This window comes from Bubalus bubalis, chromosome 2, assembly GCF_019923935.1.
Source record: "Bubalus bubalis isolate 160015118507 breed Murrah chromosome 2, NDDB_SH_1, whole genome shotgun sequence".
NCBI classification, from domain to species: domain Eukaryota; kingdom Metazoa; phylum Chordata; class Mammalia; order Artiodactyla; family Bovidae; genus Bubalus; species Bubalus bubalis.
Genome location: NC_059158.1, coordinates 186,160,354 through 186,187,058, shown reverse-complemented (window position 1 = coordinate 186,187,058; position 26,705 = coordinate 186,160,354). Strand labels below are relative to the sequence as shown.

General features: G+C 54.4%; 1 protein-coding gene and 1 long non-coding RNA gene across 3 annotated transcripts; one reads left to right on the top strand and one right to left on the bottom strand.

Moving 5' to 3' along the window:
• Positions 1-11,166: 11,166 nt before the first annotated feature.
• Positions 11,167-12,513, bottom strand: LOC112582990. Its single transcript, XR_003107358.3, has 2 exons — positions 12,453-12,513; positions 11,167-11,382 (listed from the first exon to the last, which is right to left on the bottom strand). It is a non-coding gene; the product is annotated as an uncharacterized LOC112582990 (long non-coding RNA).
• Positions 12,514-14,965: 2,452 nt separating this feature from the next.
• Positions 14,966-26,223, top strand: KLHDC7A (kelch domain containing 7A). 2 transcript variants are annotated; one of them, XM_006054283.4, is made up of 2 exons: positions 14,966-18,512; positions 24,005-26,223. In XM_006054283.4, exons 1-2 carry the CDS (start codon positions 16,225-16,227, stop codon positions 24,039-24,041), a joined length of 2,325 nt encoding a protein of 774 aa, XP_006054345.2. In that variant the 5' UTR covers positions 14,966-16,224; the 3' UTR covers positions 24,042-26,223. The 2 variants fall into 2 exon arrangements, with proteins under 2 accessions (XP_006054345.2, XP_045020600.1); XM_045164665.1 differs by lacking the exon at positions 24,005-26,223 and having other exon boundaries at positions 14,968-22,570.
• Positions 26,224-26,705: the final 482 nt, after the last annotated feature.

Genomic DNA, 26,705 nt, shown 5'->3' with positions numbered 1-26,705 from the left:
AAATCTCGCAACTTTACAGGAGTGCTGGTGGCCGTGGGCGTTGCCAGCCTGGGCGGCGTGGAGATTGCAGAGGAGTTGGAAGGCGCTGCCGCTCGTCCCCAGCCTTCTACACCGCTGTCAGCAGCTCGGCATTCTTGGGGCCGCAGGAGAGAGGACCCCTGCCCATCAGGAGTTCCCCACCCACCCCATGGGCAGCCCTGAGGACTGAAACCACCCCCTTGATGATCGTTTCAAGCTAAGACTCCAGGGTAGCCTGTGGAGTGGCTGGCACCCAAATCTGCTTTTACTGGTACCAATAAAGCAAATCCTGAATCATACAGGAGGCGTTGCATGCCCTGTTCTTGGGGAGAGATTTGGAGCCAACAGGAAGGAGTCTCATGGAGGCCCCAGGCTGCAGGTCACGTTCTGTCCTCGTGGGGTGCCAAGTCTGACATAGCTCACCAGCACCTCTGTACACAGGTGCTGAGTAACCAGGCTCTGCAGCTGGGTTTTCAGAATCTCAGCTGCTTCGGGGGAATCTATCTTTCCTGTTGAATGGGGGATGGGGGACTTCCAGGGACCAGGACTTTGGGAGTAATACAGAGTGATACAGGCCCACCTGGTTTCTCTGTCCATGGGATTTCCCAGGCAAGAATACTGGAGTGGGTTGCCATTTCCTTCTCCAAGGGAATCTTCCCAACCCAGGCATCCAACCTGTGTCTCCTGCTTTGAAGGCAGATCCTTTACTGCTGAGCCACCACCCGGATCACCCAGGGTGAGCTCCCTTTCTAAGGCCAGCTGATCGGCAACTCTTGTTCCATCTGAAGCCGTACTGCCCCTCTGCCATGTGACCTAACACACAAGCTGCAGAGATGAGGGTGTGATGGCCTGGGGAAGCCAGTACTGTGCCACCACACCCCCGCCCACATGCAGGTACTATTGGGGCGGTACCCTCTGTGTGCCCGGCACTTTCAATAAGTCATCTTAAGTTATTTCTTCCTCTCAACAATCCCGGGGGCGTCAGGGATGCTCCACTTCTTTCCAAGGAAGAAACTCTGGGAGAGTCAAGCCACATATGAATTTGGGGGGTGGGGAGGCTGGGGCCTTCTTTCATACAAAAAAATTATTTAAAATTATGTTTCCTGACTGTGTTAGTATAAACATGAATATATACAAGTGGCCAAATTCAATTTTTAATTTCTGATTTTAAAAAGAAATTGACAAGACTTCCATGGTGGTCCAGTGGTTAAGAATCTGCCTTGTAATGCAAGGGACACAGTTTCAATCCTTGGTCCAGGAACTAAGATCCCACGTGCCGAGGAGCGACTAAGCCCATGAACGACGGCTACTGAGCCCACGCGCTGCAGCGAAGATCCCACGCGCTGCAGCGAAGATCCCACGCGCTGCAGCGAAGATGGACGCACCCAAATAAATAAGAAGTAAAAGAAATGAAAACATGTCACGGCCCCCTGAAAGTGTGGCAGGCTCTCGCACAATGGCCAGCGTGCCAGGTGAATAAGCAGGGCCTGCAGGCCGGCGAAGGGACCCCGCAGGGTTACGCAGCCGGCAAGAGGTGAAGCCAAGGTTACAGCCGGGAGGCCTCTGACTCCAGCACACTGGTCACTCCACCAGTCACATGGCCACTCCATTAGCATCCAAGCAAGTCTCTGCAGAGTCAGACTCACAGCCATAGGGGCGCCAGAGGGTCTTCTTTTACACGTTAATGCACGTGCCCAGAGAGGGGGTGCGGCAGCTCAGAGACACACAGCAGGTCAGTGGGCAGCCAGGATGAGGGCCCTGCCTCCTGACTGTGCCTCAGGACCCTTCCCTGCCCCCTCCTCCTTTCACACGCCAACCCTCCGACCTTAAAGGCTCCCAGCTCCTGCATGCCTGCACTCAGTCACAGACACACGTCCACACACACCGTGTCACCACGCACAGTGTCCACATAAGCCTCGGCCACTGCGGCGCTGACCATCTTCTCCCAGTTGTTAGCATTCACCCCACGCATTCATTTTACAGAGGGGAAAGCAGGCCAGGCCAGGACCACCCTGATCAAAGCCTCTCGGCCGCTGACCAAGAACGCCAGCGCGGCATCCAGCCCAGACCCCCGACCTCCAGGCCTGGCCTGCAAGCGCCCGCCGCACTGATCACAGATGGCAGGAGCTGGCCCAAGGGGCCCCCTTGCCCCTGTCCAGCTGGCAGAGACGAAACAAGGCCACGTAACCGGAAAGTTCTGAGAGAGCCATTTCCAAGCCCTCAGCGTCCAGGCTTGGCACAGTCGCTGCCTCCAACTCAGGCTCAGAGCAAGAAAAACCAGTTCCAGGAGGCTGCCCCGGGGCTTCAGGCCGCCTTCCGCCCTGACTGTAACTCTGCAAGGGGAGGCCCGGGGCCTCAGTGCCCAGCCTGGGGGCCCTGGGCCAAGCCCGAGGGTTTGGCCTCGGTCTGCAGACTGAACTGTCGGCCCCCAGACCCCTCTGGCTTCCCCCCCACACTATTATCTCCTCTGAGCCTGTTTTCCCCCCTGGGAGGAATAATACTATAGGTAGACCTCACTTTATTGGGCTTCCCAGGTACTGCATTTCTCACAACGTTCAAAGCTTTGCCGCAGCCCTGTGCCAGACAAGCCCGTCACTGCCATTTTTCCAGAATCATTTACTCACTTCCTGTCTCTTGGCCACATTTTGGTAATTCTCGCAATATTTCAAACCCTCCGCAAGCAGAAAGATTATGACTCGTCGAAGGCTCAGAAGATGGTTAGCATTTTTTAGTGATAAAGAATTTTTGAATTAATGTATGTGCCCTGTGGCACTCTTAATCGACTACAGGATCATGTAAACACGTTTACGTGAAACGGGAAACTGAAGATTCGGGTGACTCTCTTTATCGTGACATTTGCCTCGTCGTGGTGGTCTGGAACGCAAGCTGAGGAGTCTCTGGGGCCTGCCTGTGGTGCCTACCCCGCAGGGTTGCCGTTGTTCAGGATTAAACGAGGTGCTTAACACAGGGCATGGCGCCTGCTGAGAATTAGAAGAGGAACGTGAAGTGGCTGACGCTCAGGCTGGTTCCCGAAGCCCAAAATGGACCGATGGGCTCACAAAGGACTAAGTCACCCCCTGAGTGGACGTTACAGGGGTGGACGCCAAGGCCAGGGAGGAAGCAGAGGGTGGGGGTCCCCAACCAGAGACCTTCACAGCGGCCTCTGGCACCACGGAGAGACCTCTGACCTGGCCCCCAGACCGACAGGATCGGATTCTCCACCCACTGTTCCACGGGTGGAACAAGTGTCTTGCACCACAGGGCTGAAATTTCCAATTCCCCACCCATTTTACAGATGGTAAAACTGAGGCCACAGACACAGGAGCCACTGGCCAAGATTTCATGACGATGCCAGGACCCAAACCCAGAGTGCCCTGACTTTTGAAGGCACCGCCTGACCAATAGTTTGGAGACGACGCATCTCTGAATCACTCAGCCACCCTGGGGACAGTTTCCTACTTTTTCTTTTCTTTCGTCTTTAAGCATTATCTGACATCTAACTCAACACAGCGGACTTGTCCCTCCAGCCCTGAGAACAGCTTAAAGAAAGAATGGATTGCTGAGCTCCACTCCCCACGTCACCCCGACACTGTCCTGCTCCAGGCATGATCACACACGTCTGTCCTCCCTGAGTCGTCCCCCTGCCCCTGACGCCCTTCCTCTGTGGCCTCTGGGAAGCTACACCTCCGCCTTCCAGATGCAGCTCCTCCAACCCTCCCTGATGGATCTTGGCCCTGCAGATACCAGCCCATTGGCCCTAACCCCTGGGCATTTAAACGACCTAAAGGCTCCCTCTGGATGGTATTCATTTGCCCTGTTAATGAGATAATTGATCTGTTCTCATTTACTCATTTGTTTATTCAACAAAGGTTTCCTGAACACCAGCCAAGAGTCAGACACTGCCTCTAGTCACTTACCTCCTAGTGAGGGGAGGGCAGCCGCCGGGAGGAATCACTCAGGACTTTGTCACAGCTGGGAGGTGCTGGGCATCCCGGGGGATTCAGCAGGGCACCTGTTCCAGCCTCAGCTGCCTTCCCAGTGGAGGAACCTCACCATCGAGGAAAGAGTCTCTCCCGTCACTGCTGGCGCTCTCTGGAGGTGAGGGCCCTCGAGGTGTCTGAACCATCTTGTATCTCCTCCTGGGTGGCTGTGGGGTTTGGCGGACAGTGATCCTGGCTCTGCCACCTCTGAGTGAAGGGTTTGGATAGAGTCACTTCCTCTTGGGCCTTGGTTCCTCTTTTGTGAACAGAACTGGGGGCTCCTACCTCATCAATTTACTGCTGGATGGAGAAGTAGCCCCCAAGTACACGGAGGGAGTGAGGCCAGCTGCAGGGTACGGGGTCCCTGAGCTCACCTTCCAGAGCAATGGCCTAGAGCAGTGGCCCTGGAAGATGGCTCCCTTTTATGTGGATTTGGGAGCATCGCCTCCTTTTGTGTGGTCTCTGCGCTATGACCTGTAGGGCAAGAGGGTTGGACCATGGTCCCTCCCAGGTTGCTGTAGGAAGCCTGTTGCCTAGAAATGGGACAAGTCGTCAGGTCTCTGCCCTGAGTGGTCTGGGCTTCATCTGTCTCCTCCCTGCCCACCGCCACCCCCCAAGCTTTCAGACAGCGATGAAAATGGGAACACAACACCTCTGAAGATGGAGAATAAAATGAGCACTATTCACCCATCACCAACTAAAGGGATGTGGAGGAAAAGCATCGGGCAAACAGCCTCGCCATCTTGCACCATGGAACCCCGAGGGCAGAGCTGGACTGTCTTTAAATTATGGACCTTGGGAAACTGGAAGGCAGAACAGAGAAGAGAACCATGCTCCCAGGAAGTGGGGGACAGAGGATGGGGCCCCCCGGGGGACCTGGACAAGGACACCTAACGGAGGCCCCCTCTCCCGACTGGAACCACCGCCTCCCTCATTGTCCCCTGGTTCTTGGTGACTACTGAGGCGGGCAGTCCCACACCTTGTGTTATTTTTGGAACGTTCCATGAAAGTTAATAAAAGAAAGCTTCAGCTAAAATTGGAGTCAGGAGGGCCTGTAGAAGGAACTCTCACACCCCACCACTCACCGCCACTCACCGGAAACAGGAAGATGTCAGTTATCCCAACAGAAAAAACATCAGTCACTGACTCCAACAGAAGAGACATGCCTTGCGCTCCTCAAAAGGCAGGCCAGCTACTTTATCCAGAGGGAGGAAGACTTCCTTCTTGCCCAGCAGCAAGCCCATCCCATCCTCTGTGCACCCTTCTCTTCTGCCTTCAATCTTTCCCCAAATCAGGGTCTTTTCAAATGAGTCAGCTTTTCACATCAGGTGACCAAAGTATTGGAGTTTCAGCTTCAACATCAGTCCTTCCAATGAGTATTCAGGACTGATCTCCTTCAGGATGGACTCGTTGGACCTCCTTGCAGTCCAAGGGACTCTCAAGAGTCTTCTCCAACACCACAGTTCAAAAGCATCAATTCTTTGGTGCTCAGCTTTCTTTATAGTCCAACTCTCACATCCATACATGACCACTGGAAAAACCATAGCCTTGACTAGACGGACCTTTGTTGACAAAGTAATGTCTCTGCTTTGTAATATGCTGTCTAGGTTTGTCATAACTTTTCTTCCAAGGCAGGAAATTAATTTCATGACTGCAGTCACCATCTGCAGTGATTTTTGTAGCACAAGAAAACAAAGTCTGACACTGTTTCCATTGCTTTCCCATCTATTTGCCATGAAGTGATGGGACCAGATGCCATGATCTTAGTTTTCTTAATGTTGAGTTTTAAGCCAACTTTTTCACTCTCCTCTTTCACTTTCATCAAGAGGCTCTCTAGTTCTTCTTCACTTTCTGCCATAAGGGTGGTGTCATCTGCATATCTGAGGTTATTGATATTTCTCCCAGCAATCTTGATTCCAGCTGGTGCTTCATCCAGCCCAGCATTTCTCATGATGTACTCTGCATATAAGTTAAATAAACAGGGTGGCAATATACAGCCTTGACGTACTCCTTTTCCTATTTGGAACTAGTCTGTTGTTCCATGTCCAGTTCTAACTGTTGCTTCCTGACCTGCATACAGGTTTCTCAAGAGGCAGCTCCTACAATCAGCAAGCCCTGAAATCTCAGTGGTTTAACCCAGTGCTTGTGAACTGCGGTGTTGGAGAAGACTCTTGAGAGTCCCTTGGACTGCAGGGAGATCCAACCAGTCCATTCTAAAGATCAGTCCTGAGTGTTCATTGAAAGGACTGATGTTGAAGCTGAAACTCCAATACTTTGGCCACCTGATGTGAAGAACTGACTCCTTGGAAAAGACCCTGATGCTGGGAAAGATTGAGGGCAGGAGGAGAAGGGGATGATAAAGGATGAGACAGTTGGATGGCATCACCGACTCGATGCACATGGGTTTGGATAAACTCTGGGTGTTGGTGATGGACAGGGAGGCCTGGCATGCTGAGGTTCCTGGGGTCACAAAGAGTCAGACACGACTGAGTGACTGAAGTGAACTGAACTGAACCCAATACCAGTTTATGGTCACAATCTGGTCCCAGATGGACATGTGGCCTCTGAGGTCACCTCGGCAAGGAGAGTGAAGGGAGGAGGGAGAGAGAAGGGAGGAGGGAGAGGGAAGGGAGGAGGAAGCCCACGGCTTCTTCACTGCCTCAACCCGGAAGCCACTCAGGTCATGCCCACTTGCTCTTTCTAGGCCATAACTCCATCCAATGCCCCTGCCACTACAGAGGGGGCTGGGAAATGTAGTTTTCCTGGGTGCCCAGGAAAGGGAAACTGAACTGGGACTTGGCCTGGTTGGACTTAGCCTATGGTGGACACATAGCCTTGTCTCCATGTGTGGGTGAGAACTAAATGACAAAGAATGTGGGCCTCCGGGCGCAGAGGCTGGCACAGAGTAGGCGCTCTGTGACTCCGGGCACAGAGGCTGGCACAGAGTAGGTACTCCGTGACTCCAGGCGGAGAGGCTGGCACAGAGTAGGTGCTCCGTGACGCTGCTGCTCATCCTCCAGCGGCGACTCATCCTCAGACCAGCCCAGCATCTGGCCCCCAGCCGAGGTCAGGTGGGTGCTCTGCACAGCACCCCACCCCGGACCCTGTCCCCAGGCTCCCCTGGCCGCTCTCCCTGAAGCCTCCCCTCCCGCCTCCGCCCTCAGCTTGCCTGGGGCTGCTGTCTCCCCCTTCTGCACCTGGACCACTGTCTCTTTTCAGAGCATTGATTTGCAATCGGACAGAGCAACTCTAATGGGCCAGTGAGGCCCCTGGCTGTGCTGAGTTAGCTCCATTTAGAGGCTCGGGGCTGTGGAACGCAAACCTGTTCTGCCTCTCCGGGGCCAACACCACCTCCCCAGTCCCTGAGAGACGCAAGAGTCAGATCCAGACTCGGGGCTGCCGCAGCTGCTTTCCTAACCAGGGCTAGCCTCGCTCTCTCCCACAGGTCCTTCTGCTGGCTTAGAGGAGTAGCCGGGAGCCATGGCCAGGCTCTTCAGGTTCTCCCACCCACTGGGGGTGGGCAGGAGAGGGTCTCTGCTTCTCCCCCTCCTGATGGTCTCTTGAAAAGTACACAAGATTCGGGACCTAAAGAGAGGGTGGTCCTTGACACACAGCAAAGCAACTCATCCAATCACCATGACAACTTATATAAAAACAGGTTTTATTGGCCCCAGTTTACAAGTGAAGAAGTTGAGCTCAGAGGTCACCAAGCAGTGTTTTCGAAACTTATCTGGCCAGAAAACCTTTTTTCCTACATGGAGTAAATGCAAAACACTTTAAAACATGCCCCCGGGCTGGCCTATTTCTTACCCTAAAAGTCGATTTGACACATCCATTCAAAAGGTTAGGATGCGCTTCCCCTAGCTCAGGGGTTCTTAACCAGGACTCCAAGAGTCTGGGGCCTTCCAGAATTTGCATGTGAAGTATTATGTGTAGTTGGACTTTTCCAGCAGGGTCTGTAACTTACAGTAGGTTTCCAGAGGGCTCTGGGACCCAGGAGGAGTCAAGAACCGCTGCCCTGGTTTGGGTCCCTATAGAGAAGGCCCAGTTTTGATCTGGGGTTTTGCAAAAGTGAACAGAACAGCAAAGATGTGGGGGAAAGCACCAGGAGCGGGAGAAATGGCCCGTGCGACAGCAGGGACGAGGCGACAGTAAACAGATGAGCTCGGCTGGAGCAGAACGCGTGTTTGAGAACAGTGACAGATGAGGTCGGGCATTGAAAGGACCTCAGAGAACAGGCTGAGGCATTTCGATTTGATAGGGGAGGACGCAGGGAGCCATAGGACATCTTGGGGCCCACAGTGGCAGCTCAGAACATGGCTTGTGGAAGACGAAGGCAAGAGCAGAGGGGAGAGATGAGCTACCCTGATGGGGCTCCAAGGACAGCCAGCTCCAGGGAGCGTGCCGCCCCCGGAAGGGCACGTGGGGCTGGCGACAGCCTGGAGTATTGCAGGAGGAGACTTGAGCAATGACACGAGGGGACACAGCCTGGTTTCAGATCTAAAGGGACCTGGTTTGAATCTCAGGGCTGCCATTTGCTAGCTGTATGACTTTGGGCAAAGAACTTAACCTTTCTGAGTTTCTTCCTGGTAAAACAGGGATAACCATGCCTGCTTGGTGAGACTGTGAACATTCATTTCAATGAGAAACTACCTCTGAAGCACTTAGCCAGGCACAAGCCCCACCACCAGCCCTTGAGAGTAATGGGTTCCAGCACAATCCATCAAGGCATTCTGTAGACATTGGCCAGCCCTGCAGAGCACCTGCTCCAGGTGCCCTTCCCAGGCAGCCTTTGTGTTTCCTGGCAATAACCCCAGAGGGATGACGTCATGCCTGTTTGAGAGATGAGAAAACAAAGTCACAGACATTTTCAGAATGAGCAGTGATGAACTGTGGTGTTGGAGAAGACTCTTGAGAGTCCCTTGGACTGCAAGGAGATCCAACCAGTCCATCCTAAAGGAGGTCAGTCCTGGGTGTTCATTGGAAGGACTGATGTTGAAGCTGAAACTCCAATACTTTGGCCACCTGATGCGAAGAGCTGATTCATTGGAAAAGACCCTGATGTTGGGAAAGATTGAGGGCAGGAGGAGAAGGGGACCACAGAGGATGAGATGGTTGGATGGCCCACCGACTCAATGGACATGAGTTTGAACAAGCTCCAGGAGTTGGTAATGGACAGGGAGGCCTGGAGTGCTATGGTCCATGGGGTCGCAAAGAGTCGGACCCGACTGAGCAACTGAACTGAACTGATATTAAGGTTGTATATTAAGTGATGTATATTAAGGTAGTTGTCAAGGGATCAGGGACAAAGGTGTTACCTCTCTCAGACTCAGGGCAGGAGAAGACCCATGCTTCTGATGGTATTCAAAGTCACACAGTTGATTGGTTCTTGGGATTATGAGCATGTTTATAGAGCTTCACTGGAGAAGGCAATGGCACCCCACTCCAGTACTCTTGCCTGGAAAATCCCATGGACGGAGGAGCCTGGTAGGCTGCAGACCATGGGGTGGCAAAGAGTTGGACACGACAGAGCGACTTCACTTTCACTTTTCCCTTTCATGCATTGGAGAAGGAAATGGCAACCCACTCCAGTGTTCTTGCTTGGAGAATCTCAGGGACGGGGGAGCCTGGTGGCTGCCGTCTATGGGGTCACACAGAGTCGGACACGACTGAAGTGACTTAGCATAGCATAGCATAAAGCTTCACATAGGGATCTGGTTAACAGGAGAATTCTGATTTTCTGAAGCTGAAGTGAGCCTGAGATCTTGCATGCAGACAGGGTTTCTCCAGAGTGGCTTTGGTATAAAAGTGACTTGACCTTGAATAAGAAACTGAGCTTGTTTCCTTATCCATGGAATGGGTCTTGCCTCCCCTGTAGGGCTCTGTGAAGATTAAAGGAGACAGTTCCTGCAGCCCTGGCAGAGTACAGAGCCTGACACAGAGTGAGTACCTGGTAAATATTAGCTATGATTATAATTATTGTCATTATTACTCTCACTCTTGGCTCTGAGCTCTCTGGGAAAGCTCTGCCTCCCTGTAGGCAGGCAGAGGGTTATGCCCCATACTCAAACCTCACAATGTTCCCTTTGCTTCAATTCTTTCCACCCCAGGAGGAAAAATCAGGATGTGATCTGCCATTTCAAACAGCACAGCACCCATGAATCATTTCACATTCAATTTCCCCATCAAATTCACAGGCACGTATCATGTACCATTGTTCCATTTCCTAATGGTCTGTGCAGTGGAAATTGTAAGTAGGACCTTTCTTCATGCCCTTGGCATTCCCAGCTCTGTGAAATCCCCTTTCCAGGCCAGACCCCTTTTTCTGATGGCTATAACATGCCCTGTCCTCTCCAAAATCCTGGCCTCACTCGCCCCTCATCCCTGCTCATCCCAGAGAGTCCAGGCACTATGGTGATGAGCCCCCTTGGAGAGCAGTGTTGGTCCTACTTGGGTTCCTGTGGAGGTGAACTTTGGTAGCCGGTACCAGAGTGCGCTGGGTGGATGCTGGGTCCAGGGCCAGAGAGGAGGCCATTCGAGTCCCACCTGTGTACCACTCACAAACTGTGGGCCCTGGGTGAGTGTAGAGAACTGTCACACCACCTTCAAATACTGAATACTCTTCATACAAGTGGCAATTTATCCTTGACTTGCTCTTCTACCCCTAGACCCAGTTCCATGCCCTGTGTTCTAGGCCCAGCTGGATAGACAGCTAGGACTTACTTTCCCCATTGGGTGAGATCCATTTATGGATGACCCTTCTGGATTCAATAAGTCCATGTTCTCATTCAAGTGTATATGTGTGTGTGCATGTGTGCATACGTGTGCATTCATTTACAGGCATATACACGTGTGTGTTTGTGTGTGTGTGCATGTGCATTCGTATGCATGCATATATAGAAGCACGTGTGTTCGTGTGTATATGTGCATGTATGTGTGTGTATGTGTGTAAAAGGCCACACAATTCCCCAACTTCTTCTCTGACATCTCCACCCCTTCTCTGCACACACAAACTTTACCTCCCAAAGTGCCCACGCCCAGCTCCTCCCAGACTCGGACCCTCCACTCAGACCCTCCCCCACCTGGGATCAACTTCCACCTTGGAACACACAGACCCGTCAGACTGAGGGGACCAGAGGAGGCGCCGGCAGGGGGAACACAAAGCTAATCATGGGAAGATGGGTCTGTTTATTTGCATGGCACGCATTTGTCTCTGTTTTATCCACCCCCCGAGCCAGCCGAAGAGTTCTCAATTTATCCTGCCCGCACAGAGAGACCAGATTGGCGGAGTGTGCGCACATCCACAGAAGCCCGATATAGACTTCCAATTATCTTTTAATTTCGCTCCTGTCTTCATTTGTTCATTTCACTTTTTCCAAATGGACTGGAGGGAAAAAAAAAAGCTGTAATTTATGGAGTTTGAAGTCTGCTGGCAGGAGTGCTGTGTTCACCTGCCGGATGGGATTAGACTTCAGGTTAGTGCCTGAAGCTCACTCCCCACCGCCCTTGGGGGAGCCAGCTGCCTCTGAGAGGCCCCAAAGCCCCTACTCTCCCACTTCTGGTTCCAACTCCCTGTAGTAACTATATCCTCTTATTTTGTATATTTTTCACCCTCTGTCATCTGGGCCCTCTGAGCTGACTGTGAGCTCCCAAGTCTAGCTAGTTCCTAGCAATGGCAAATGACTCACCCAGGAATACACTTATCGTATGCAAATGAACCCAAAGGCTTCCTCCAACCACCTCCTTCTAGGCTCTCACAGGGCTCTTATACCCCGGGGCCAATATTCCCCTGCCCTAATCACTCCAGGAGACAGCTGAGTGCCTAAGAATTGATGCTTTTGAACTGTGGTGTTGGAGAAGACTCTTGAGAGTCCCTTGGACTGCAAGGAGATCCAACCAGTCCATCCTAAAGGAGATCAGTCCTGGGTGTTCATTGGAAGGACTGATGCTGAAGCTGAAACTCCAATACTTTGGCCACCTGATGCGAATAACTGACTCACTGGAAAAGACCCTGATGGAAAGATTGAAGGCAGGAGAAGGGGGCGATAGAGGATGAGGTGGTTGGATGATGGCATCACCGACTCAATGAACATGAGTTTGAGTAAACTCTGGGGATTGGCAATGGACAGGGAGGCCTGGCGTGCTGCAGTCCATGGGGTCACAAAGAGTCGGACCTGACTGAGCGACTGAACTGAATCACTGCAGGACCGGGGAGGTGACCAATTAAAATAGCCTCAGGACCCCTGCACTTCTGTTTACCCTGTCTTCCCCAACCCTTCACATGAAAAACATAATAAAATCTCTGGTTCCCTCTTCCCCTCCCCATTCTGCCTCCTGGTGGCCCCAGTGCTCCCTCATATGGCCCTGAATGGCACCTGGATGGGGCTCCTCTAGAGAACTATGAACAACAAGCTATCTTTCCAGTAGCAGCACCTCCCGATCTGTAGACCTCACCTTGTTATTGTTCAGTCACTAAGTTGTGTCCACCTCTCTGTGACCCCTCTGTGGACTGCAGCACGCCAGGATTCCCTGTCCTTTACTATCTCCTGAAGTTTGTTCAAACTCATGTCCATTGAGCCGGTGACGTCATCCAGCCATCTCATCCTCTGCCGCCCCCTTCTCGTCCTGCCTGAATAATAATAAAGCCTACATTTTATAACAATCTCAGGTGGTGGTGGTCACTGAGGACCAGAATGGAGGGCGTGCAGGGGGAAGCCTCCTTTAACGAAGGTCTCCTCTGTGCTCAGATGTTTCACAGGTGTTACCTCCACCCTCCAACGAAGGAACTGCTGAGCCGGGGTTCACGCCAGTGCCACCTTCCCCTCCACCCTCATGCTCCTTCACCCAGGTCCCTGCACCCCAGCATAAGGGCCTGGTATACGGCCAACATCTGGTAAATATCAGTCACATCAATCAATCAGTCCAGGCCTCCCAGGTGGCTCAGTAGGTTAAGAATCCGCCTACAATGCAGGATACCTGCGTTCCATCCCTGTGTTGGGAAGATCCCTCGGAGGAGGTCACAGCATCCCACTCTAGTATTCTTGCCTGAAGACTGCGGTCCATAGGGTTGCACAGAGTTGAACACGACTGAAGTGACTTAATACATACGCACGCAGTCAATCTGTCTATGCCCCCTCTTTCTTTGTATGCATACTCAAGGCTAAACACCTTTCTGGAATTCTCTCCTGACCTCTCTTCTGATGTCCCTTGCTCCAGACTCCCTGGCCATCAGTCTAGTCTGGTTTACTTTGCCATGAACGCCTGTTGACAAATCACTGTGTTAATATTTCCGTTGTGATGCACTGTGGCTTCACGGTATCTCAGGCGTATGCACCAGCTTCCAGATCTGCAGGGAGGTCCTTCCCCGGGGCTGGGACTGTGTCTTCTGTTCCCCGGGGCTGGGACTGTGTCTTCTGTTCCCAGTGGCCGTTGCACTTTCCCCTGGCCACCCAGGGGTCTGGCCTGGCTACATCTAACACCCGGGAGCACAGTTTCAAATGGAAAGAGCAACTGTCTGACTTAAAGGCTTGAAGGCAGAGCTGGAGGGGTGGTACTCCAGGATGCATGAAGCCTTTGTTGGGTGGGAAGCAGCCCCTCTAAGGAGCTGAGGCCCTGCGCGCTTGGTGGCATCTGAGAGGTCAATGCCAGGCCACAGCAGACCAGGGTGGGTATGCAGTCTCCTCTCTCAGGAGGGAGATGTGCAGAGCTGCCCTGACTGTGGGAATGGTGGCCTGGCCCCTGGAGGGACCCAAGCCAGTCTCCAAAGCCCTGATTTCACCACTGGACAAATCATTTTTATTCTCCTTTATAACTCATCCTCTCTGTCCCAGAGGAAGACAAATGGGCCTTGCGGTTAGAGACACCTGGCTGTAAATCAAGACTCGGCCACTGACAACATCTGTTGACATCGGGGCATATTCTCTCTGAGCCTCCGTTTCCCCACCTGCAAAACCAGGGTGATAACAATACCCACCTCTGTGGATGCCCAGGAAGACCTCACTCATGCAAAGTACCCAGGACTCATTCCCCTTCCCCGATACTCACCTGGGTGGTATAGAGGGCAACCAACTGCTCACCCATCACCCAGCAGACGAATAAAGAAAACCGACTGACTTTTCATTCCTCTACCTGCTGGAATCTCCTGAGATGATTTTTAAAAATGAGGATTTCCTGGAAGCCACACTGAACCCACTGAATCGTAAAATCTGGGGGCGGAGCGTGGCAATCTGTGTTTCTAACAATCATGGTGAATCACTATTTTGACAGAGATGGAAAGAGAGGAAACAACACTCTCTCAGAGAGGTCACCAGCGGGACAGGCTGAAAACTTCTGACTCCCAGAGCAGTCATACCTGTTGGACGAACTCAGGTCTGTAAAAGTCTGGAGTCTGGAAACAAAAGGTAGAGGTCCTCATTTGCAGGCAAATTGACATGCCCTTGGAGCTGCCATAAAAAGGGGATCACAATTCTCTTTCCCCAAACGGGATAGTGTGAGTCATCCAGAGCGTCCACCCATATCCTCCCGGTGGAAAGGCACAATCAGCTTGGCTTTTGTCCCAATGGTGCCTCAGGCCCCAAGGTTGAGCTTCCCTGGAGACGTAGAATCCAGCAAGCAGAACGGAGTGTACTTGGAGCCACAGCCCACGTGATGAAGGCTGAAAGGGGCGAGTGGAAGAACAGGAGAACAAGAAGCAAAGAAAAGATGATGCCAGAAGGATGGAGGCGCTGGGAAGGAGGTACAGGAGGCAGCCTTTGACCTGACCCTGAGGGTCGGACCAGCAAAGACAGGGGAAGGCGGCCTGCGCCCCAGCCCAGATCGCGGCATGCAGGGGGCAATCAGGAGATGACCGTGGAAGGTGAACAGACGGGAGCACGGGGGAGTTGTGAACGGCGTAGTAAGGAATCACGATTTTCTCCTCAAGTCAAGGCTTCGGAGCCAAATTCCTCCAAACACATTCCTGTTCCACAGAGTGGCTCTTATTCTCATTTTTAAGCTAAATGCCAACACTTGGAAGTGGAGAGTGACAGCGTCTCTGGAATCGGGGGACCAGGCAGCGGCGGGCCCACCCACCTGGCACCCTCGGCACCCACAGGCAGCGTGAGGCTGAGACCCCCGTCCTGGCCTCTGGGGACCCCGAAAGGCCCTGGGTCTGGGGAGGGGCAGAGTCACACCAGTGCCTCCAAAGGTCCAGCCGGTGACGACGGCGAGAAAGAGGAGGAGGAGGAGTGGTCGACATCGACAAAGCCTTTACACGGGAGCTCGGCCCTGTGCCCTTTACACACACCGACCCGTCTTGCTCTCACCACGACCTATGAGGGGCTGTTAGCCCCATCTTTTCAGATGAAGAAACGGAGGCAGAGAGAGGTGGACTGACTTGCCTGAGGTCACGCAGCTTGGTGGCAGAGCCAGGCGCTGCTGAGATGGGAGGCGAGTGAGGCTCCCGCAGCCACTGACTGTCTGAGGCTGTCTGGTTCCAAGCGTGAGGATGAGCCCCATGTTTGTCCCTGATCTAGGTACAAACACCGTGTGTTTCCCCCCAACTCCAACCCCAAGGCTGGTTTTCTCAGGCACCTCATCAGGCAGGGAAGGAGGGCAGAGTCATTCAGGAGCCAGGTCAGGGGGCTTGGCCCAGCTCCCGGCTCAGCCTCCCTGGCTGCTGACTGCAGACCAACCCCGCCGACCTCAACAGGAAGCGGACCCACCGACCTCAACAGGAAGAGCGCAGACCCAGAAGGATCTCTCACCACACCTGCCGTGGCACCTGCTCCACAAGTCACCACACCCAGCCTCCCAGCCCAGCGGATTTGCAAAAGAGAAAACAGGACAGACACACAACCTCCCACCCCGAGCGTTCCCTAGCATCGGGTGACTGACTGAGAGCTTCCTCCCTCTTCGAGTGCCCGCTGGACGTGCCCAGCCCCCTCCGGCCGCAGCTGGCGTGGGTGGTGATCACAAGCTCAGCCTCCTCCGGGCAGATGCCTCCCACCCCCAGGGAAAAGCACCGAAGGATCCCAGGGAGGCCAGCCACCGCACTCTGCCAGCCCCGGGCCTCGGTGGCCAACTCTGCCAGCTCAAAAGTCACCTTTGCTTCAATTCTTCACCGGCCCAGCCAGAGCTCGCCCCAAACCCCCTCCCACTCAGCCCGGCAGGAACCAGGAACCATCCCCTATTGGGCAATCATTAATCGGATTCTTGACATTCCTCTGCCCCAGGTCTGCTTGGGAACATGCTCCCCAGAGGAGGAGGAGCAGAGGCCCAGGACTGGCATCTGGACATGCAGCTGACGGGCCAGCTGGTGCTGTCCGCCGCTGCCCTGCTCCTGCTGACCGCAGCCTACAGGCTGTACAAGTCCAGGCCAGCCCAGGCCCTGCCGTGGGGGGCGGACGCCAAGGCCGAGGCTGAGGCGGAGGCAGGGGGCTCCGGGCAGCCTGCCGCCCAGGAGGCTGTTCCCGGGGCACCACGGTGGGACCTGAGACGCCGAAGGGGAAGCAAAGGGGCCACAGGACCACCAGGCTGCAGCTGGGAGAACACAGAGGCCTCCAGAGTCCCGGCCACCGGAGCTTCATCTGCAACCTCAGAAGCTGGAGAGGCTGGGAAAGCTGGGAGGAAACGTGCTGGAGAGGAGCATGCTGGGCAGTGCCCGGACTCTGACCTGCCAGCTCCTCGGTGTGGAGACCAGGAAGCCGGAACAGCTGTGGACGGTAAGCCCAAGCTGCCCCATCGCCCCCATCAGTGCAGTGAACCCCCAAGTCCCCCAGCTGGCCTCCCCTCCGTGGAGAGCGGCCGTGTGGGTGGTGAGCTCGCTCCTGGGCAGGACGGTGGACCCCCCAAGCATCCAGGGAGCGGGGAGCAGGAAGCCCCCCATGAAGGTCAGGCGGCCCACTGTGAAGGCCAGTGCGACATGAACAACAGCTGGGTCTTTACCCACGCATCAGGGGTCCACAGGGAAGAGGCAGCGGCCCTCCAGGCTGCCTCAGACCTAGGCCTGGCCCTGCGTCAGCGGGAGGGCGCCTCCGACGCCTCCTACACCTTCTCGTCCGTGGCCCGGGTTCGAGTAGAGGAGAATTTCTTACTGGAGAAGGTGGAGGGGATCAGGCCCAGGCTGAAGGGCAAGGTGTACGATTACTACGTGGAGTCCACCTCTCAGGCCACCTCCAGGAGCAGGCTGGCTCCCGGAACAGCCGCCTCGGCAGGGGCTCCAGCCCCTGAGTCAGAGTCAGGCCCCCTGGGAACAAGGATAGCGTCTGGACGGCCTGCCAGTGACGAAGAAGGCGGACAGGAGACCGCTGTCTCCCCCGGGTCTGACCCCTCTGGCTCCGCGCGAGGCTTCAGCCGCAAGGAGAGCCTCCTTCAGATCCTGGAGAACCCGGAGTTTCAGCTACAGCTCGATGGCTTTGGGGACACTGCTCCATCCTGCCCAGACCAGAGAGCCGCGCCCACCCACCCCACGTCCCAGGATTCTCCTGAGTCCAGCTCAGCCGGAAGCCGCGGGAAGCCCCAAGTGCACTCTGTGGCTGGCACCAATTTCTTCCACCCCCCGCTCAGCCCTGGATCAGCCCCAGAGGTCCACCTGGATCTGGGCAATTGCTACGAGGCGCTGACCTTTGCCAAGAGGAAGAAACTGGAGCCCCTGAAGGAGGCCGCCTACAAGGTGATGAGTGACAACTACCTCCAGGTCCTGCGGAGCCCCGACATCTACGGGCGCCTGAGCGGGGCCGAGCGGGAGCTGGTCCTCCAGCGCCGGCTCCGGGGGCGCAAGCAGCTACTGGTGGCCGACGTGTGCCCCCAGGAAGGCTCCGGCCGCCTCTGCTGCTACGACGATGAGCAGGACGTCTGGCGCCCGCTGGCCCGCCTGCCGCCCGAGGCTGTGTCCCGGGGCTGCGCCATCTGCAGTCTCTTCAATTACCTCTTCCTGGTGTCTGGTTGCCAGGGCTCCGGGCTCCAGCCCTCCAACCGCGTCTTCTGCTACAACCCGCTGACGGACATCTGGAGCGAGGTGTGCCCCCTGAACCAGGCGCGGCCGCACTGCCGGCTGGTGGCCCTGGACGGACAGCTGTACGCCGTCGGGGGCGAGTGTCTGAACACGGTAGAATGCTACGACCCTCGCCTGGACCGCTGGACCTTTGCGCCGCCGCTGCCCAACGACAGCTTCGCCCTGGCGCACACGGCGGCGGCCAGCGGGGGCGAGCTCTTCGTCACCGGGGGCTCGCTGCGCTACCTGCTGCTGCGGTTCTCTGTCCGGGAGCAGCGCTGGCGCGCCGCGCCCACCGGGGGCGGCAGGGACCGCACGGCCGAGATGGTGGCGGTCAGAGGCTTCCTCTATCGCTTCGACCTCAACCGCAGCCTGGGCATCAGCGTGTACCGCTGCAGCGCCAGCGCCCGCCTCTGGTACGAGTGCGCCACGTACCGGACGCCGTACCCCGACGCCTTCCAGTGCGCAGTGGTGGACGAGCTCGTCTACTGCGTGGGGCGCCGGCGCACGCTGCGCTTCCTGGCCGACAGCATCTCGCCCAGGTTTGTGCCCGAAATGAGGCAGGCCTTCCCTTCCCCGCAGGGCACCCTCCTGCCCACCGTCCTGACCTTGCCCGGTCCTGATGTGCCCCAGACCAGGGTCTAGCAGCCCGTCTGCTGGGCTCCTTCTGCAAGACTAGACGGAAAAACACCCCCTACCCATCGCGGCATGGGCCATTTCTAGGAGATCGGGGCGCAGGGGAATCTGGCCGGCAAGAGGTGAATTTCAGTCCCGCCTCCTCCACGGTCTGGGCTTCTTAGCTGCATCTTTGCCCTCTTTGGACAGCAGCCCTAGTGTGAAAATGAAACGGAGGACTGATGTTCTGAGGCCCACGGTGCCCACGTCTGCAGGGTTGACCACCACCTTGCTTGAGGTCTGAATTTGGTGGGGAGAGGGCTACCAGGACCCCAGCAAAGTTCAGGGGCACAGCCTTATCACAGGCACGGTTCCAGAGGTTTTTTGACTCCCAGTGACCCCTCAAGCTGACCCTGCTGAATCTGGGCCAGCCCTCTCTAAGCCACCAGGGCCTCTTCCTAACCATTGGCCACTGAGCCCCGAGAAGCACCTGGGACACACACAGGTGGAGAAAATTGAGGGGGGCTGTTCAGCAGGACTAGGACAAGCCTGGGGAGCTCCAGGGGGCCTAGCCAGAGGGAGCGATGGCTGGAGGAGCAGCAGAGCGCCAGTTGAAGCCGCCCACGGGAACTCTTGCCTGCAGAGTGAATTGACCGAAGCCCGCTTTGCTTTTCCTCATTACATGGACTTCCAGTATACTGGAAAGAGGAGAAGCCTCCATGTTTAGCATCCATTTATAAAGGGACATCTGCTTGCAGGGTCTACTGAGAATACAGTTGATGGCAAGGAAAAAAAAAATGTGATCCAAGGGCCACCCTCCTGCTGGGCCCATTGTTATTTGACCACCGCACTCTCTCCCCAGATCTCAGAACCCTTCACAGCACAGCCACTGATGCAACCTGGGGGCAGCCCTTCCAGGGGGTGAGAGGGGATGGCATCCTTTGCCTTCCCTGAGCCTGTGGTCGCCTGGTCTGCCTCATCAGACAGGAGCGGGCCAGGGAGGGGCAGGCCCACGGTGGAGCTGAGGGACCAGCGAGTTCTCCTGCTGCACCGGGAGGCTGGGCCCTCCTTTCACAGCAGGCTTGGCAAATTCTCAAAGGGAGGAAAGCTTCCACCCTTGGGAAGTTACCTCTTCTTCCCAGAAGGAAGGGGGAGAGACTAGTCCAATCTATTACCATGGCGCTGATCCATCTCCAAGGGAGATGCAGATACCGACAGGAAAGCAGTCATGCTCTTGGTACCAGCCAGAAGCCAGGAGAGCCGGGACTACTTCTAAAGTGAGCGGCGGCATCAGGAAAGAGGACGAGAAGGCAGGTGCGCCTTGGCGGGCCTGACAGGTGGGGAGGTGGGAGTGCTCAGACTTCGGCATCCCTGTCTTGAAAACGGGAAGGACAATCTGTGTGCTGCCGTGCCTGGGGGACAAAGGTGAGCACCTGCAGGAAGCTCTTCCCTGTCCCAGGGGGTCCTGGCAGGGGCTTGTGTCCCTGCAGCTGCTGGCGCTGAGCTGGGGGTCTTTTTAGAAGAGGAGGGACTGGAACAAAGAACCAGAGGAGGTTGGTGTAGAGATGAACCCTTTCCTTGGACCTCAGAAGCCCACCTCCCCTATTCTAGGACTTGGGAGGTGAGGCAGCTTAGTTTATTTCTACACTGGAAGCTGGGGGAGGAAAGATAGCTGAGACCATGGCTGGAGCCTGGGAGAGTGACTGCCTCTCCAAACCCCCTCCACCACCAAGGCCATGCTCAAGTTCATAGTCAGCATGCGGTCGTGGACCTCCCAGGGACCCGGCGGGGAGGGGAGACGTGATGCCCAGCAGGGGAACGGGTGGAGAGCCCCATCTGGGAGCTGGAACAGGTAGAACCAGATCGAGGCCAGAGGCAGGCCTCCGATAAGGAGTCAGGCAGAGGACAAGACCTCAGCCGAGCTGGGTAGGGCATGAGGGAAAGCTCCAAGCCAAGGGTGAGAGCTAGGGCTCGCTCTGGGAAAACCTTCTGAAGCCCGTCACACACATACGGCAGGGACTAGGGAAACGGATCCAGGGGTGAAGCAGCAAAGCTGGCTCTAGACCAGCGGTGGTGGCTGTGTTCCTCGTGACCAAGGGAGAGCTGAGACTCGGGCCGAGGCTGGGACAGAACGGTGCCGTGCGTCTCGTCTGCCTCCCGCGCTCCCACGGCAGACATCACTGACCGATCGCTGTGTCCTTTCTTGTTGAGCTCTTTCCATGGCCTCAGAACTATTTCAGCACGGGGCCCAGGAAGTCATTACCAGCAGATCAGGGCTAGTGCATTCCTGGCCTGGGTCTCCAGAGCTGGATTTAGGGATGAAAGCCGTCAGAGCAAGGTAGTCCGGGGGCCTGCAAAGACCACCTGGGGCTGTGAAAGTCAGGGTTCATTTTGTTGTTGCTCAGTCGTGTCTGACTCTTTGTGACCCCATGGACTGTAGCCCGCCAGGCTCCTCTGCCCATGGGATTTCCTAGGCAAGAATACTGGAGTGGGTTGCCATTTCCTTCTCCAGAGGATCTTCTCCACCCAGGATCGGACCCATGTCTCCTGCATTGGCAGGCAGATTCTTTAGCACTGAGCCACCGGGGAAGCCCCAGGATTCATTTACAGAATGTTTAAACCAGGCGCTACTCCAGGTGTTAGAGACACAGCACATCCCTGTCCTCGTGGAGCTCACACTCTGGCTATGGAAAACAAGCAGTTTAAAAAAAAAAAAAAGCAAGTAGATAAAGAAACAAACAGCAGCCATGCTGCACATAGTCTGCAGAGGAGAGAAGGAGGGGCAGTGGGGTGGTGCAAGCAGGCTCCCTGACCAGTCGAGGCTGTGCAGAGCCCTGAGGGGACATCCTGCAGGGACCAGGGCTCCGGGCCAGGAGGGCTGGCCTGCCTCCCGAAGGGCTTTGCCACGCCAGCGGGGGCAGGGAGCAGGACTGCCTCCCAGGCGCTCCATCTTGGTGCGTGAGGAGGGCAGGAGCCCAGCTCTCCTGCTTCCACCTTTACCTATAAAGGAGAGAATCCCATTACGCTGACATTCATGAGAGAGGGGCCTTGGCTGGAGATAAGCTACCTTCCCCAGAGAGAAGCAGAGTTTACACATTTAGATACTGAAGTCGCTCGGTCGTGTTCGTCTCTTTGCGACCCCATGGACTGTAGCCCACCAGGCCCCTCCGTCCATGGCATTTTCCAGGCAAGAGCACTGGAGTGGGTTGTCATTTCCTTCTCCAGGGGATCTTGCCGACCCAGGGATCAAACCCAGGTCTCCCGCATTGCAGGCAGATTCTTTACCAGCTGAGCCACCAGGGAGTATACACATTTAGGGGGGAGGGTCAGAATAACACACGATGCCCCATCTGAATACATGCTGGGCATCAGCCAGCCCATGTGGCTCCTTGCCGGCAGAGGCCAGGATCTCCACTGGCCTCTTTAGTAGCCGTGTCCGCTGTCCTCTCACCCTCGGCCTCAGCGTGGCCTGTGTGTTGCTTGGCTTCTCCATGGCTCATCTGTCCTTCTTTCCTAATGTGAGTTCTTTCTTCTTTAGGAAAACAAAAACAAAAACCTTGAGTTGTTTTGCACATTAGGCCAACCATGCCATTATAGAAAAAAACTGGAAAATAGAGAAAGGTATTAAAAAAATCTCCCCAATTTTCCACCCAAAGACCAACCCCCGCTGTGGTGTGGGTCCCTCTGGTCTGTTTTCCTGTGTGTGATTTTTCTTTGGCTTGATTTTTGCCTCGGTGTGATTATGCTGAATATACAATTCAGTTGCTTCCCTTTTTTTTTTTAAACTTAGCGTTATAGAATAAGCATTTTCCCGTGTTATTACAAACCCTTGGTAAACATCATTTCAATAGTTGCACAATATTCCATCCAGTGAACCTGCCATGGTTTATTTAAACATTCCCCCCTCTGTCAGGCCTGTAGATATTTTTTTTTCCCTGTTGGTTTCTTTTTCTGTCATAAATAAAGCGCCCTTTGTTTTCGCGTTCCTCTCTGTCTGAGGCCTCCATCAATATTTACAAGAGAAGCAGCTCTGTCTGGAAGAACCAGGTCGCTGAAGCAGCCATAGCCCTGCAGCAGCTGCCTGCCCGGGGCCTGGGCCCCGCTCTTACTGCAGGGCTCAGAGCTGCCCTTGAGAGCGGCCAGTGGGAAGAGCGAAGCCGGAGGCCCTGCTGCCCTGGGGACTCCTGGAGCTAGAATGTAAGACAAGGGTTCCCGCCCTGCACGCCAGGCACTGAGCGCTCGCTTTTTATTCCTCCCCTTACAAGCCCATTTTACAAGTGAGAAGAGTGAGGCTCAGTGAACACAAGTACACTTGCTAAAGACCCTCAGTCTCCTGAAAAGCATCCTTGACCCTGGCCTGCCCACTCAGCATGCCATTCTTTCCCTTCCTCTACTGTGAGGCACAGAGCCAAGGACGTGGCATCTGCTGTCTCCTGCCCCTCATCCCTATCCATCCCCCACCGGCCGATGATGCTCTATCCTTGAAACTGGAACTCAAAAGAAACCATCCTAAGCCCTCCGATCCTCCACACCTGCATCTATCAAATGGGTTTGCCACTGCCAGCCTCGAGCGGAGCTGTAAGGACTGGTCCAGGGGCTGCTCCACCGTCGGTCCCAGAAGCAGCATCGTCTTCTGCAGGGAGGCTGCTCTGAGCCAGCTCAGGGGAGGGATCCCTCATACTCCCACTGCCCTTTCGTAGTGGTCTGGTCCCGTGGAAGGAGGTCGTCTGACTTTTAAGCTCCAGACGCCCCATCTTGTTTAACAAGGTCTAGGGACTGGGGGAGGAGGCTCGAGTTATGCATAGACCGTTCAGGCTTTGAGATGAACCTCTGCAGTCCTTAAACAGGGTGAGTGACTGGTTCACCTGAGTTTCTCAGACTCAAAGCGTTAGGCAATTCCCCAGGGAATCCGACAGCAGTGAAGAGCTTCAGAGGCTGCTCAGAGCCCCTGGAAACCTTGAGAAGGTGCCAGATGGTACAGATGGGAGGGTAGGAGCCCCTCAGAGTGCCTGGGAGGCCCACGTGCTGTGTCTGGCCTGCAGATAATCAAAGCCACAGTCAGGTGCCCAGCACTCCCCGTCTTTGTCATCCTTACCTGGAAGGCACTTGGGGCCCCAGGGTCGTCCTCGGAGTCCCCTGGGGCTGTGGCTCCAGCTAGAAGGAGCCCCCCAGGCAGACAGGAGGCTGCGGTGGAGGAGGGGTAGACAAAGGGTGCTGAAACGCAAAGGGAGGTGGTGCCCCCAGGGGTAGGAGATGAGGCGACAGGCAGCTGGGGAACCAGAAGAGAGGACCGCCGCAGGGCGAGTCTCTACAAACAGCTCCCAGGCAGACTCAGGTTTTTTGACAAGTGGGATGGGGTCAAAATAAAACAAAAATGAAAAAGTGATGGAGTCTTGGTCGCCTTTTTCTGTGTGTGCAGGGAGGCAGTGGAGACACGGATCTTGTACCAGCAATGATGACGACCATATTCCCCCGCTCCGGGCTCCGTGCAAACCCTTAACCGTCGTTCCCTCATCAAATCCTTCCTGGAACACCTCTGCCAGGAAGTGATTATCCTCATAATACAGGGGAGGAAACGGAGGCAGGACGTTTCACAACATTGAAAGTTATTATTTGAGACTTATTCTAAAATCTGCCTTTGTTATTAAAAAACGGGAGGAGAGAAATCAATCACTGTCAATGCATTTATCGAGTACTAATGGCACTAGGGGTAAAGAGCCCACCTGCCAATGCAGGGGACATAAGAGGTGTGGATTCAATACCTAGTTTGCGAAGATCCCCTTGAGGAGGGCATGGCAACCAACTCCAGAATTCTTGCCTGGAGAATCCCATGGACAGAGGAGCCTGGTGGGCTACGTCATAGGGTCACACAGAGTTGGACACGACTGAAGTGACTTCACATGCACACATGCAGGCTATGCTTATATGATTTCATTTTATTCTCAAAACCACCCAGTAGATGGGAAAATGGGCCAAATTCTCCCCTTCCCATCAATTTCTCCACCCTTGATCTGGCCATGAGACTTCCTTTTTTTTTTTTAATATGTATGTATTCTTCTACACTTACTTTTTTCCATTTAATATAATGTTCTCCTATGTTTTAGCTGCACCATTCAGCTTCTGGGATTTTAATTCCCCGACTAGGGGTTGAACCTGGGCCACCGCAATGGAAACGCCGAGTCTTAACCACTGGACTTCCAGGGAATCCCCGACACTTGCCTTTAATAGCTTGGACTCTGGGTTTACTCTCTTGTTCTTAAAAACCCTGAGATTTCCCCCATGGGCACAAGCCTGGGCTAGCCTCCTGGACACGTGGGAGACACGTGGCCTGCTTAGCAGTTCCCCCAGTCCACAGTCGGCCAAACACAAGAGCCACTGACCACAGACACCCCAGCGAGCAAGCCCAGCCAAGACCAGCAGACCACCTGGCTGAACCCGGCCCAGAGTGATGTGAATGAAAAGTATTGCCGGCCATGTCAGTAAACAAAGGGCATCGCCACCCTCAAGCCATCGTTGTAGCCCTCGCGACAGTGAGCCCTGAGGGAGCACCGGACGCAGGCAGGATGCTCCCTCTTCCAGCAGTCAGCCCCTGAAGCCACCCACAGAGGTGCGCATAGAGGAGATCCAGGGCAGGACACACCAGGTAGTGGCCCCAGACAGCGGAGGCACATGTCAAAGGAGTGACAGTGAGCCCGACTCTAAAGCACCAAATGCCGTAACTTGAGATATCTAATGTTCCTTAATTAACAGTAATCTTTTGGTGTTGTGACTACCTGGTTTTTGTTGCAAGACCTCCTATACTTCCTGAACTCCCTCCCTTACCTCTTGGGAGCAGTCCCTCAGAGTTATCTAAGATGCTGTGTCCTGGGCTTAAGTTTGTCCATTAAATAAAACATAACAGGCTTCTCAGGTGGCTCAGTGGTAAAGAAGCCACCTGCCAATGCAAGAGATGTAGGAGATGCAGGTTCAGTCCCTGGGTTGGAAAGATCCCCTGCAGTGGAAAATGGCAACCCACTCTAGTTTTCTTGCCTGGAAAATTCCATGGACAGACGAGTCTAGCAGAATGCAGCCCCTGGGGTGAGAAGAATCAGACACAGCTGAGAACAGCACAGCTTAGCCTCAACTTTCAGGGTCTTTGTTTTTCTTTTAGACAACAGGGCCAATTCACTGATGCATGAACAAAACATCAGGCTATGGGTTTAAGCCACTACATATCGGAGTGGTTTGGAACTCAGCAATACGCAAGCCATACAGCACTGCTGTGAGATACACACTATTATCACTATTTTATAGCAAAGGAACCTAAAGTTCAAGAAAATGACCTAACTTTCCCATGTAGACTTTAAAAAAAATGTGCAATGTGAGAGTTGCCTGTTAAGCTTTATTGGGAACAAAACGAGAACTTTAGCATGGGAGACAGCATTTCAGATAGCTCTGAGAAACTGCTCTAAGGAGGTGGGAAGAGGAGCTAGAATATATATAGGAGTTTTGCCACAAAGGGCAGGTACTTGGGAACAAAAAAAGATCGTTGTTAAAGAAGCCAGATATCTCAAGTTAAAATTAGCACTTTGCCAACAAAGGTCCCTCTAGTCAAAGTTATGGCTTTTCCTGTAGTCATGTATGGATGTGAGACTTGGACTACAAAGAAAGCTGAGTGCCGAGGAATTGATGCTTTTGAACAATGGTGTTGAAGAAGACTCTTGAGAGTCCCTTGGACTGCAAGGAGATCCAACCAGTCAATCCTAAAGGAGATCATCCCTGAATATTCATTGGAAGGACTGATGCTGAAGCTGAAATTCCAATACTTTGGCCACCTGATGGGAAAAACTGACTCATTGGAAAAGACCCTGATGCTGGGAAAGATCAAAGGTGGGGGGAGAAGGGGACAACAGAGGATGAGATGGTTGGATGGCATGGGTTTGAGTAGGCTCTGGGAATTGGTGATGGACAGGGAGGCCTGGCATGCTGCAGTCCATGGGGTTGCAAAGGGTTGGACATGGCTGAGCAACTGAACTGAACTAGGTATGAGATGATGCAAGATTCTGGCTCACTGAAGTCATTCCTTTGATACACACCTCAGCTACCTGCAGCCAGTATCCCGTGTTTTCCCATCCTGAGTG

Bases quoted from the DNA above. Each gene is read 5' to 3' on its own strand.
- KLHDC7A (XM_045164665.1), top strand. From the start codon at position 16,225: ATGCTCCCCAGAGGAGGAGGAGCAGAGGCCCAGGACTGGCATCTGGAC.